The sequence below is a fragment of the Geotrypetes seraphini genome, chromosome 1 (assembly GCF_902459505.1).
Source record: "Geotrypetes seraphini chromosome 1, aGeoSer1.1, whole genome shotgun sequence".
NCBI classification, from domain to species: domain Eukaryota; kingdom Metazoa; phylum Chordata; class Amphibia; order Gymnophiona; family Dermophiidae; genus Geotrypetes; species Geotrypetes seraphini.
The window spans coordinates 135343231-135357603 of NC_047084.1; the positions used below are offsets into that span (position 1 = coordinate 135343231).

At 40.7% G+C, this 14373-nt stretch overlaps 1 protein-coding gene across 6 annotated transcripts in view; it reads left to right on the top strand.

The window, feature by feature from the left end:
• The window catches only part of LARP1B (La ribonucleoprotein 1B), a 277107-nt gene that overhangs the window by 245618 nt on the left and 17116 nt on the right, over positions 1-14373 (top strand). For 5 of the 6 annotated variants that reach the window (XM_033939051.1, XM_033939069.1, XM_033939060.1 and 2 more), the window contains 2 exons: positions 2021-2181; positions 6939-7083. In XM_033939051.1, coding sequence (XP_033794942.1) covers positions 2021-2181; positions 6939-7083 — 306 coding nt within the window. The remainder of the gene's footprint in view (positions 1-2020; positions 2182-6938; positions 7084-14373) is intronic. The other variant, XR_004538886.1, reaches the window with a different exon arrangement.

A 14373-nucleotide genomic window follows, 5' to 3' on the forward strand; every position in this document is an offset into this window, starting at 1 on the left:
CAGCACCAGCCATATTCAAAGGCCTGTGCTGGGCCTGGCCTTTAATAATAAGAAGAATAACTTTATTTTTGTATACCGCAGTACCAGAATAGTTCAGAGCGGTTTACATGGCAAGAGACTGTACTTTACCTCTAACCCTGCAATCCTCTTCCGAAAACAGGAAGTTGCTTCAGAAGGGATGGGCTGGGATAGAAGGAAAGGCCCAGTGCAGGCTGCCTGTAAGTACAGCTGCCACTTGTGCCGCAGGGCTAAGGACTTGCCTGCGTTAAAAAAAAAAAAAGTGCCAAGTGTGTGGGGGCGACTTAAGAGCAAGCTGTGGTCAGGCCCAGGAGGGAGAGAATTGAGAAGGAACTGTGGTCAGGGCATGATTAGGGGCAGAATTTAGGCATGTAAACCCCTGGCCTAATATACCACCATAATATGCTATTCATTCTAAGTTGTAGACGCCTACCGGCACCTAACTCAATTTAGATGCTAGTAGGTGCAATTCTGGAAATTTGCATATTGATCTTATAGCTCGTACATTCTTGAGAAATTTATTGTATTTTAGTAAATGGCATATTATTCATCTATTGTATAATTTTAGCATTGTATGTGAACCGCCTAGAACTATGTGGTAGGGCGGTATATAAAAATAAAATGATTACTATTATTATTAAACAGCCTAAATTTGATTGACGTGGGTAGGCACTATTTCCCTGTTTCATACTGATTTAGGTGTCGTTTATAGAATGAGGACCTTAGTGCTTTTGAATATTGATTTTGTGACACTTTAATCTTGAAGAGGTGGAACCTGTGTAGTGCCAGATTCAACTCTGGCCATCAGATCTGCCGATATTTGTGTTACTAGGTCTTTAAGCACTGATGAAATTAATATTATTTGATTTTGACATCAGCTAAGAGTGAAGGATGAAAATGCCAAACTTTATATGCCATTTTTGTCAATGTATAGAGCTATACATTTCTCACCTCAACTCACTTATTCAGAGTAATTAAAATAATTTATCCAGGCATTCTCAAACTCTTACTCTGAAGTTTTGACCTCAGCAGTGTAGCTGTATGAATAAACTTTCAACATACAGACTTAACACACCCTTGTCGTTATTGGTCTCATTAAACTTTCAATTAATTATTCTCTATACATCATATTTTATAAATTCAATTTTAAATAGTTTTTCAGTACTCATCTGTAAAGAAGAAAGCGGTTAGGAGAGTCTCATTCTGACACAGAACTATGTTTCGTTGTAGCTTTCTCAAGGTTGTTCCCTTTAGTTCGCCGCATCTACCGTTCTTTTAACTTTCTAAAATTAAAAGATTAAGGCAGGGGTGTCCAACCTTTTGGCTTCCCTGGGTCGAATTGGCTGAAAAAAAGTTTTCTGGGGCCGCACAAATGCGCAAACACTGCAGCAAGACAGAGGAGGGAGCCGGCAAGATGGTAAACACCAGGGGGCAGCAGAAGAAAACACTGCATCGCCCTGGACCGGGGCCGCAGGTTGGACACCCCTGGTCTAAGGGCTCCCTTTACTAAGCTGCGATAGCGGTTTTAGCGCATGCTGAATTGCCCCGTACACTAAACCCGCGCTACACGGCTAGAACTAACGCCAACTCAATGCTGGCATTAGCATCTAGCGCGCGCGACAATTCAGCGCATGCTAAAACTGCTATCACAGCTTAGTAAAAGGAGCCCTAAATGGGGAACGGTAGATGAGGCGAACTAAGGGGAACATCCTTGAGAAAGCTACAACGAAACACAGTTCTGTGTCGGAATGAGACTCCCCGAACCGCTTTCTTCTTTAAAGATGAGTACTGAAAAACTATTAAAAATGGAATTAGTAAAATAAGATGCATAGATGAGACCAATGACGACAGGGGTGTGTTAAGTCTGTGTGTTGAAAGTTACACCGCTGAAGTCAAAATTTTGGAAACTTTCTTTGCAGCATGTAGTAGTTGGCTTATGAGATAGATCTGCATTCTTTTGGGTAGGTTCTGCTATTCATTCTTCAACCTTCATCCTTTACAGCAGTTCAAATGCATCCCCCTCAGAAGGTGTTCCACTCTCAGGAAATTATGGCTGTACCCCTAACTCGCTGCCCAAGTTCCAGCATCCTTCCCATGAACTGCTAAAGGAAAATGGGTTCACACAACAAGTGTATCACAAATATCGTAGACGGTGCCTAAATGGTAAGACTGGAAGATCATGTTCTTGTGTCAACCTGGACCAGTTTAGAAGAGTTTACAATAGATCAGTAATTTGTTCTCTTATTCTACTTCAGTATATACTATTGACTAAATATGTTCCATTTAGCTGTATTTTGCCCTCAACAGAACATAAAGGGCTAGCGATTCAGTTGTTTGGGGAGACTGAATCAAAGGAGTAAAAGAGAAGATGGATTTACTTCCTTCTTCCTCTTACCCCATCACACAAGGAACTTTCAGAATTGCAGAATCTCCTGTTTTATTTTCGCTGTCCCCCCTTCCACGCAACAACAATTTTGCATTCTGCTCTATGCTCATGTCACTGCAGAAGTTGAAAAAATGTCTCCATCCACTCCTACTCCCTCTACTGATTGACTTATTTTGCTGGCTAAGACCAAAGATAGGAGGTGAAGAATCATTTACCATTTAATTAAACTTTAATATACCGCCAAATCTACAATAGGTCAAGACAGTTTACATCATAAAAAGAACTATAAAAATCAACAGGAAAGTGCTAAGGTGCATTCACCAGAACCATTTACCAGCACAGCTGCAGCTTCAGAAGCCTTTATAAATAGATTTTCATAGTATTTTACATGTCTTTTATGAAAATTAAGCTGAATTGAAATGGGTAGCTTATTCTAAAGTGCCAGGGTAAGTCAAAAAAGGCATTTTCTCATGTAGATCCCACCCATCCTCGCCAAAATCCCCTCCATCCCCACCCATCCCTGCAAGGAATCCCCTCCGTCCTCCCATAAAAGTTACCCGTCCTCATAAAAAGCAGCAATTACTTAAGAAAGTTTTGGTGGTGTTTTTTTTTTTTTGTTTTGTTTTTTTATTTCTTTATTCAGTTTTGCATATTACAACAAGTGTATCAGAAAAATTCATATAATCTTATAAATACACACTTGATTTTCTTCATGAACACTTTAAGTACAATATATCATACTTATATTCATATTTTATAATGATTTAAATATTATGTAATATATTTAATAAAGTCTTAGTTTATTTTGAGTTTTAAAGTCTTTATTCATTTTAAATCTTAAACAAGTGTACAATAAAATATCCATTAAACTTTCAATAAAATACAATCATTTTTTTAACACCCTCCTCTCTATAAAAAATATTTTTAGTAATAATCCATGAGTCACACAGCAAGGGGTGCACCTAGGAAAACAGGATGGGGATCGCTTCAGAAGAAGCGTTTGGTGTTTCAAGGCTTCACAAAAGTTAAAGGTTTGAGAAGCGGAAGTTGCTACTAGAGAGTAAAGGCGTCTCTAAAGAGAAAAGTTTTAAGTTTGGCTTTAAATGTTTCAAGAGTTCTCTAATTGAAGATCTAATGGGAGGGCATACCACAGAGAGGGGGCAGTGACTGAAAAAAATGGATTTGCAAATAGTATCGTAAAACAATTTGTGTATTGACGGTATGGAAAGTAGGTTTTGATTGTTAGATCGGAGGGCCCTGGATGATGAGTATGGGATCAAAAGTTTATCTATGAACGCCGGTTGGTAAGAGTTTTTTGTTTTAAAGGTAAGGAGGAGTATTTTATAGGTGAGGTGATGAGTAGCCAATGTGCTTTGCAGAGGAGAGGAGTGACATGGTCCAATTTTTTTTGCATGATAAATTAATTTGACAGCAGTGTTTTGCAATTTCTTTCTGGGTTATACCTTGATAAAGAGCATTGCAGTAGGCTGTGGTTGAAATTACAAGAGAGTGAATCAGGATATTGATAGAGGGGGATCAAGAAAAGAAGAGAGAGAGCAGGTGAGCCTAAACTTATGAAAACATTGCTGCATAACTGCACTAATTTGTTGATGAAAGGTGAGGTCCTTGTCTACAATGACTCCAAGAAGTTTAACTTTACTGTTCATTTGAATTGGGGAAGAATCAATACAAATGGGTAGACCTAGATGCTCGTCTGGAGAGAGCGAGAAAAGGACACTAGTAGTTTTAAGGATGTTCAATGAAAGTTTGTTATGCCGAAGCCAGAAGCTGATTTTATTGAATTTTTGATTGATTTCAGTTATTTCATCAGGTGATGTAGGATTTAGGGGGTGGAGTAGTTGAATATCATTGGCATATATAAATATAGTGAAAACTATAGATTGGGCGAAAGTAAGTAATGGTATCAAGAATATATTAAAGAGAAGGGGAGAAAGAATTGAGCCTTGGGGGACTCCATAGCTTTGGTAAATAGTGGAGGAAATAGTCATTGAAACTAACTTATAGTTTCGGTCCTGAAAGTAGGAAGAGAACCATTGCAAAACTGTACCAGAGATATTAATAGATTCTAGTCGTGTAAGGAGTAGGGAATGATCAATTGTGTCAAAGGCAGACTCCCCCCTTCGCAGGGCAACAGCAGCTCCCACTTTCGAGTCCAGCAGCCCCCCTCTGTCCCTCCTTATTGTGGGTCCAACCCCCACACTCTTACCACCCTCGCTCCCGATTGTGGGTGGCACAAAACAACAAACCTGTGACACTCCTGAGATTGCCTGTTCGCGCCTCCCGGGGCAGGCCTACCAGCCTCTTAGAAGCTTTCTGCACGCAGGGTCTCTTGGGCACCCACAAAAGCCCCCTTTTCCCTGGACTTTCTTCTCAGCTGGGAAAAGGATCTTTCTCTGATAAATACCAAAGGTTTAAAATGACATCTTCCAATGAATTCAACATTTCTCTATAATCCTCAGACAGTAGTTTTAAACTACAGTTTAAAAAAAGAGATCAAGCCTTCCTTGTAATCAAGAATCCTTTTCAAGAGAATTCAAAACTTCCGTGATTAAACAATTCAAAAGAGTTGCCAAATATGTTTGCAATTCTTTTACAATAAGAGTTTAAGGTGCAGTTCTAAAAGGATTTAAGACTATTATATAGCCTTCCTGCCACACCCCATGTAGCCTCTGGTTAGAATTACTTTCCCTTGTGCCAGAAACCACCACCATTTGCTAGCATATATTTCCATAAATCCCTTGTAGAAAAGAAAATCCTTTACCTTTGCTTCAGGACTGTCTCCCATCCCCTTTTTAGATACAGCCTTCTGCCTTTCCCCTTGGTTATTATAGGGTTGATGACCACTCCCTTCTTGACCTGTTTCTCCATCATCAGTATTGTCTAGATCTTGGCTGGCTGCTCTCCTGTTATGCTCAGAAGCACACGTGGAAGCTCCCACACTCATGACAGCCACCCTCCTACCTTACTCTAATTTATCGGTGAGACCTACTGGATGCGTTCAATTTAGCTCTTCATACAGACAAATCTCCGCAGAAAACCCTTAAACTCTACATAGCTAAGCTGCAAACTCTGAGACGCCAACAGGTTTTAATGCTAAATAAAGCTGCACTGGTATTACTTGGGAAATTGTGTTCAAACTCGGGAAAAGGAGAAAGTGGGGTTAAGTAGGTCATTTCAGTGAATTTTTTTTATAATGTTCTGTTTATCTAACTAAGGGGTCCTTTTACTAAGGCGCGCTAAACGCAATGGACGCAATAGTGTTTAGCACAGGCTAATATTTAGCGCACTCTAAAACGGCTAACGCCTTGGTAATAGTTTGGCAGTTGGTCAGTGTTTTAAAAAAGTTAAAGTCTACCAGTCACAGTTTGATTCCCACCCACCCCAGGCTTAATCTTTTATTTTGAGCATTTTTAGTGTTGCATGTAGAATGCTTTACCTACTAATATTCGTCAGATTCCGGTGCTATTATTCTTTCGAAAGTCGCTGAAGGCTTATTTTTTTCAGAAAGCTTTTGCAACTGGAGATCTGTTCAGTTGAGCTGTTAAATCATTACTTTTTCTTTTTAAATACAAGGTTAGTGATGTTTTTAAAGAAATTGTGCAGTTGTTTATTGATCTGTGCATGTGCTTTTGTAACCCGCAGAGATTGTTTGAATATGTGGGATAAAAGATTTTTTAAAAATGAATATAGTTTCTTCCCATTTAGGAGTAGGGAGGATTTAATTGGGGCACCTTCATTAAGGAACTCAAAGTTTGTTGTTTAATAAATTATTCATGTTTGAGAGAGGCTGTATTTAAGGACAATTTCTTAAACCACAAACATTTGTTATCCCCCTCTCCCTGATGCTAAAGAAGTGTTGGGTACTATTGGCAGAGTTTTAAGAGTCAGTATAACCAATGCATGTTGTAGCAGAAATGCACATGAAAATTTCCTACAATATACAGTAGACAATTTTTATATCAAGCACCCAAGACAAAAGGCAATAAGGAGCTAATTCTAGACCAGTGTGCATTTTCTTTTATAGAATACCAGCACATCTGGGTATAGACTTGTCTGTATTTTAAGCACAAGCACTTAGCCACTCATAGAGCTAGTATATAAAGAGACATGTAACTTATTTTATATGTTAATGCATGTGAGTCCTGCCCTTGGGCCACCCAGACTCTGCCTATAAATACATGTGAAATACATGCTATGTAAGATGCGCTTATTTACAGAATATCTCTTAGGCTGATTTTTAGCAATCATTTGATTGTGTATTCTGCAAATAAAGATTAGCAACCATTTTAGAGAATTATCCCTACCCCCAAATGGGAAAAATATCTATGAGAGGGTGTTTTAAGAGTGCAAGGTCTTTTTTTTTTATTAAGAGGAAATTGGGGCCTTGTAGTTTCCATGTAGTAATGCTAAGTAAAAAATATGGTCCAATTAGTGAAATCACATTGAAAATGTATATTTTATAGACCAGGAATTACAGCAAAGTAACAATCCTGCCTTGCTCTTATCCTTTCAGAGAGGAAACGGTTGGGAATCGGCCAGTCACAAGAAATGAACACACTTTTCCGTTTCTGGTCCTTTTTTCTTAGAGATCATTTTAATAAGAAAATGTATGAGGAATTTAAACAGCTTGCTGTGGAAGAAGCCAAAGAGAACTACAGGTGAGGGCTGCCTTTTCCACAGAAATGGTTTCCACACACTTTGGTTACATATTTGCTCTCTTGTTTCCGAGTCCTAAGTGTTTTTAAATTTGTGCTAACATAAAGGGCTCCTTTTTACTAAGCTGCGTTAGGGCTTTAACGCACGGAATAGTGTGCGCTGGACCTTAATGCCAGCATTGAGCTGGCGTTAGTTCTAGAAGTGTAGCATGTGGTAATTCCTGCGTGCGCTAAAAACACTAGCGCACCTTAGTAAAAGAAGCCCAAAAAGATATTTTTTTTGTAAATCTTTATTCATTTTCAAATATTACAACAAGTGTATAATAGTCAATCAGAAAAATTTAACAAATCACTTGACAATCTTACTTATACTCCTTAAAATATATAAATATAAAAGAATCCCTTCCCACCCACCCATATATTAATAATAAACAATTATCAATTATTGTCTTTCCCACTCCCATCCCCCTATATCTTATCTAATACTAAGGTGTTTAAGATGTCTGATCATTAGAATAAATAATCAATGGCCCCCAAATCTTTTTAAACTTATGATAATTTCCTTGTTGCATGGCAAGCACCCTCTCCATTTTGTAGATATGACATACTGAATTCCACCAAAAAGTATAATTAAGTTTAGTGTAATCTTTCCAATTTCCATTAATATGCTGAATGGCAACCCCTGTTAATATTAATAAAAGTTTATTATTATTTGCAGAAATTGGGCTTTTGAATCTCATAGATGTACCAAATAATATAGTATCATATAAAAGGGCAACATGATTTACCAACAATGAATTAATTTGGGACCAAATTAACTTTCAAAAGGCATTTATATAGGAACAGAAAAATATTAAACGGTCCAATGTCCCAGCCTCTAAACCACAATGCCAGCATCTATTGGACCTAGAGCTATCCAACTTCTGTAAACGAACTTTTGTCCAAAAAGCTCTATGCAACAAAAAAAAAACCAAGTCTGTCTCATAGATGCTGCCCTTGTAGTTTTTATTCTCCAAGACCAAAAACATGGCCATTGAGAGGCAGAAATTTGGTGCCCAAGCTCAATGCTCCAAATATCCCTAAGGACAGTTTTTTGTTTTTTATTCAAATACCCATACAACAATTTATACCACTGTGCGGCTTGGTGGCCCAAGAAATCCGTCTGAAAGCACAAGAATTTAAACACACATAAATTTGAACTTTTTGGGAAGCTGTATTGAGCAAAATCTTTTTCGTCAGATACCCTGCAAAGCTGCTTGCCTTTATTCTTGAAGTTTGATCATTATTAAAGAACCATCATAGCAGTATGTTCTCAGATTGCAATGCACTATACCAACAAGTAAGAGGGAATGGGATCCTACCCTCTGTAGCTGGAGGCCGTCAGGATATGGAGTAGGGCTGTATAGCACAGTATAGTTCTGAGCAGCCAGGTTTGCTCATGGGTGGATAAAGAGTATATGAAACATGGCACATGACGCAAAGGTTCAAAAAAACTTATTATTTTTTATTTATTTCCGTATCATCCATCAAAAAGTTATTGCGTCATTGGGAGATCTTTACAGATGCCTAATGCTGGCTTTTCTGGTAAAAATCTCAACCCCTTAATTGTCACTCACCAATATATACCTTACATGACCAGCATGACATCATTACTTGTCAGCAAATCAACTGACATAGGCTGTCCTTAAGTTTAAACAAAGAACTTACTTTTGACATGAAATAAAAGTTTCAGAAATCATATTTTTGTTTACATTCATTTCTGAATACACATAAACCCATTATTATTACATATCCAATATTCTTTTTGTCATTCTCAAAAACTTAAATCAAACCGTTTATCTATTTCAAGAGAGTCTGCATTTGTTTTCAGCATGTGCTGAAAAGTTCATGTCCCTGTCAGCACACTGAGAAGAAGGAGGGGCTATTCCCCCCTGCTCTGAGCTTTACAAAGACTAGTGCAGTGTCTTTGGCTCTAACTTAACCATTTCCAGATGTTGCCTCAGGTTTCTCCTTAAAGTTTCTTCAAGTTTAAAATATATATCTATATAAAACATTTAAATATAAGTACAAATCATATTCTCACATCTCATTCATAGCATCTATCATTCATTCGGGGCCTCATTCACACATCCAACACAGTAAATTGCATTCATACTTAATACAAGAAGGCTTTCTCTGTTATACCCCATTTTGGGATATGTAATCGAATATGCTCCTAACCAGCTCAAGCACATCTGTTATCAATTAGCCCATGAGGCTCAATGCTGGAAGCTGAACAAAGACACAGAAGGGACATAGGCCAAACACAAAATGGAGTAAAGCCAAGCAGAAGATACTTAAGAAAGACAGAGAACCAAAATGGAGTCATTAATATCTCTATGTATGTTACACATTACCTGATTTCCTCTATGATCTGGCTTAATAGCAAAGTACATAAAGAGAATATTATTATGCTTTTCCTTAATATTAATCTGTAGTATGTTTTTCTGGCCTTGGCTACATCCATATTCAGATTTTTATTCACCAACTTTTCGTACACTTACATTGGGCGTGGCCTTAACTAACACATATGCTTGTATCTAACGAGTTACCCAGAACCATACGAAAAGTAGGCGTTTTTATAGAAAAAACTCCACAAAATACTGCACCATCATGTCCTGCACACTGTCAATTCCGTTAACGTACCATAGCGCCCCCTACAGCCCACGAGTGCCACTGTTCAGTTCTCAAGCCCACATATCTGATAGGAAAATCCAACAGTCTGGCAGACAGACTGAGAAGGGTCAGGAAACCACATGAGTGATCACTCAATTTGGGCATTGTCCAAGAGATTTTCAAAGAGTGGGACACTCTCAGTGTATCTCTCTGCTACTCCTCACAATCTTAAAGTCCTTCAGTACTTCTCTAGACTCAGATCACAGGACAGGCTAGCATCAGATTCCTTCCACTTGCCTTGGGGTGTGGGTCTTTGTATATGAATCCTCCCATGTCTCTGATAGGGAAGACTTTGCTGAAACTCAAACAGAATCAGGGAATCATAAGAATAGCTTTACTGGGTCAGACCAGTGGTCCATCTAGCCCAATATCCTGTCTTCATAGTGGCCAATCCAGGTTTTGAGGGCAGGCTTCTCTCTTTCTAGGGTTTTGGGGACTGCTTAGGTATGTCCCTTGGTTCAGCATACCATCCCTATTGCACTGAGAAAAAAGATTAGGTTCTTACCTTGATGATATCTTTTCCTGTAGATAGGGATGGTATACTGAAGGCCCCCCCATCATTGTTGAAACACGTGAATGGACTATTTACTGCCTGAAGGCTGTATCTCTGATCTTTCTGGCAGCCATCATTAATTTGCAAAAATTGTATATTTGGAAAATCCTGGAGAAGGACTGAGGTTTTCTGGCAAAGTTACGTGGGAAAATGGAGTAGATTCTGCGCTGTTCACGGAGGAAAGTGTTTATGAACAACTTGAAAAACTGAAGGTAGACAAAGCGATGGAACCGGACAGGATCCATCCGAGGATACTGAGGGAGCTCAGAGAGGTTCTGGCGGGTCCTATTAGAGACTTGTTCAACAAATCTCTGGAGACAGGAGTGGTTCCTGGGGACTGGAGAAGAGCGGATGTGGTCCCTATTCACAAAAGTGGTCACAGGGATAAAGTGGGAAACTACAGGCTGATAAGCCTCACTTCAGTTGTTGGAAAAATAATGGAAGTGTTGCTGAAAGATGATAGTGAACTTTGTGAATCTAATGGGTTACAGGAACCGAGGCAACATGGCTTTACTATAGGTAAATCTTGTCAAACGAACCTGATTGAATTTTTTGATTGGGTGACCAGAGAACTGGATCAAGGACATATGCTAGATGTAATTTACTTAGATTTCAATAAAGCCTTTGACACGGTTCCTCATAGGAGGCTCTTGAACAAACTTGAAGGGCAAAGGATGGTGGTTAATGGAAGTCACTCGGAGGAAGGAAAGGTGAGTAGTGGAGTCCCTCAGGGTTAGGTGCTGGGGCTGATCCTGTTCAATATGTGGGATCCCTTAGAGCAGGGGTGTCAAAGTCCCTCCTCGAGGGCCGTAATCCAGTCGGGTTTTCAGGATTTCCCCAATGAATATGCATTGAAAGCAGTGCATGCACATAAATCTCATGCATATTCATTGGGGAAATCCTGAAAACCCGACTGGATTACGGCCCTCGAGGACCGACTTTGACACCTGTGCCTTAGAGGGTTAAGCCAAGGGAACCTGTCACCAGGAGTGGGATCCCTAGACTTGGGGGTGGGTCAGTAGAGAGGGCAGACCTGATGGGCTATGGCCCTTATCTGCCGTCATCTTCTCTGTTTCTATGAGAGTGACATTACTGAAGGGTTAGAAGGAAAGGTTTGCCTTTTTGCCGATACCAAGATTTGTAACAGAGTAGACACCGAGGAGGGAATGGAAAACATGGAAAAGGGTCTTCAAAAGTTAGAAGAATGTTCTATCTGGCAACTAAAATTCAATGCAAAGAAATGTAGACTAATGCATTTGGGGATTAATAATCGGAAGGAGCCGTATATGTTGGGAGAGGAGAGGCTGATAGCATGGATGGGGAGGGGGACCTTGGGGTAATAGTGTCCAAAGATCTAAAGGCAAAAAAAACAGTGCGACAAGGTGGTGGCTGCTGCCAGAAGGATGCTGGGCTATATAAAGAGAGGCATAGCCAGTAGAAGGAAGAAAGTGTTGATGCCCCTGTACAGGTCGTTGGTGAGACCCCACTTGGAGTATTGTGTTCAGTTTTGGAGACCGTATCTGGCGAAGGACACAAAAAGGCTTAAAGCGGTCTAGAGTAGTGTTCTTCAACCTTTTTACACCTATGGACTGGCGGAAATAAAATAATTATTTCATGGACCGGCAAACTAATAAGACTGAAATTTTTTAAAACCCCATTGCCGCCCCATCTCCGCGAGCTTGGTCCCGATAACCATCTGATCCCATCCGCACAAGCCTCAAATAGTTATGATTTTATATTGAACATATTTTATTAAAGTATAAAAAGAAACAATATTCTGTACAATTGTCATTTTATAAATATAAATAATTCAGGGCAAGGATCAACAAAACCCCCGTCTCCCCTCCCCTTCACATATATCCCCTCTACTATCAAGAAAATTGAATAAGCCAAATTATTACAGAATGCTACACAAATATCATGCTAACAGAATACCACAGTCACACATGGCAGGAATGGTGTTAGGGGAGTGGAACTAGGGCAAATGCCTCCTGGTCAGAGAGAGCCCTAAGCCAGCTGGAAGCTAAGACGCACTGCCTGGGCTTTGCACTCTCCAGTTATGTCTAACATCAGCTCTAGCAGGATACATATTTTAAATCTGATATATTCTAATCACAAGATAGAAACAAAATTATTTTTTTCTACCTTTTGTCGTCTCTGGTTTCTGCTTTCATCTTCTTTTCACTCTCTTCCATCCAGCGTCTGCCCTCTGTCTCTTCAATCCAGCATCTTCCTCTTCCATCCACTGTCTGCCCTCTACCCCTCCCCCTTCCATATGGTATCTGCGTTCTTTCTATGCCCGTCTCTCCTACACCAGATCTAGCATCTTTGTCCCTCTTTCCTTATTTTTCATCTGATCCCCCTTCCCAGCATCAATCTCTTTCTACTTTGTCATTCCTCTGTCTCTCCCCTTTCCCTCATCTGATCTCTCCATTCCATCCTGACTCCTTCCTCTCCTCTAATCTCCCTGCCAGCTGTTTCCTTCCAATGTTCCTCCTCCCCTGTCCAGCAGTACCTTCTCCCTTTCTTCCTCCCCTTATCCAACAGTAATTCTCGTCCCTTCCCTTTCTCCCCTGTCAGCAGTACCCCCTTCCCCTCCCTTGTCCAGGAGTACCCCTTCTCCATTTCCTCTTCCTCTTATCCAACAGTAACTCTCATCCCTTCCCTTTCCCTTCTCCCCTGTCAGCAGTAGCCCTTTCCCCTCCCTTGTCCAGGAGCACCCCTACTCCCTTCCCTCTCCAGCAAATGTTTCCTCTATGTAGGCTAGCGGCAGCTCTGTGTGCTTTTAACTTCGGCACACAGCTGCCCCTAAGCTGTATTTTAGCCGCGGTTTCATGAGGCAGCCTCGGGGCCTTTGGTAGGCCGGCCCGCTTCAATGATGCGATGTGGGCCGGCCTACCAAAGGCCCCGAGGCTGCCTCATGAAACCGCGGCTAAAATACAGCTTAGGGGCAGCTGTGTGCCGAAGTTAAAAGCACACAGAGCTGCCCCTGCTTGTCTGGGTGTGCGGAGACATACGCGGCAGGAGTAGGAGGTGGAAGGCAGGAGTGCCGGCATAGCGACGGTAAAAGGAAGTTGCACGAGCTGACGCCGGCACTTTTTGCTGCGGCGGGGACCCGAATCCTTTGCTGACCAGCAACATTTTTTTGCGGACCAGCGGTTGAAGAACTGTGGTCTAGAGGAGGGCAACAAAAATGATAGGAGGTTTGTGATAAAAGATGTATGAGGAGAGACTTGAAGCCCTGAATATGTATACCTTAGAGATATGATTCAGATGTTCAAATACTTGAAGGGTATTAACGTAGAACAAAATATTTTCCATTGAAAGGAAAGTGGTAAAATTAGAGGACATAATTTGAGGTTGAGGGGTGGTAGACTCAAGAGCAATGTAAGTAAATTCTTCTTTACGGAGAGGGTGGTAGATGCCTGGAATGCGCTCCCAAGAGAGGTGGTGAAGATGAAAATGGTGATGGAGTTCAAAAAAGCGTGGGATGAACACAGAGGATCTCGAATCAGAAAATAATAGTAAATATTGAAGAACTAAGGCCAGTACTGGGCAGACATGCACAGTCTGTGTCTGTATATGGCGGTTTGGGGGAGGATGGACTGGGGAGGGCTTCTATGGCTGGGAGGGTGTAGATGGGTTGGAGTGAGCTTTGACGGAGACGTCAGTAGTTGGAACCTAAGAACAGTACCGGACAGAGCGTTGGATTCTTGCCCAGAAATAGCTAAGAAGAAGGGGGGGGGGGGAAAAAACCCCAAACCACCAACAAATGTTTAGATTGAATCAGGTTGGGCAGATTAGATGGACCATTCGGGTCTTTATCTGCCATCATCTACTATGTTATCTGCCATCATGTTTCTGTTTCATTTGTCTTGTCCACCCTTACTTGGATGATTGGCTCATCAGATCCTCCTCGAGGGAGGAAGCGGAGAGAGTGGTCCGTGCCATTATTGCGACACTTCAGAATATGGGCTAGATCAGTGGTTCCCAAACCTGTCCTGGGGGACCCCCAGCCAGTCAGG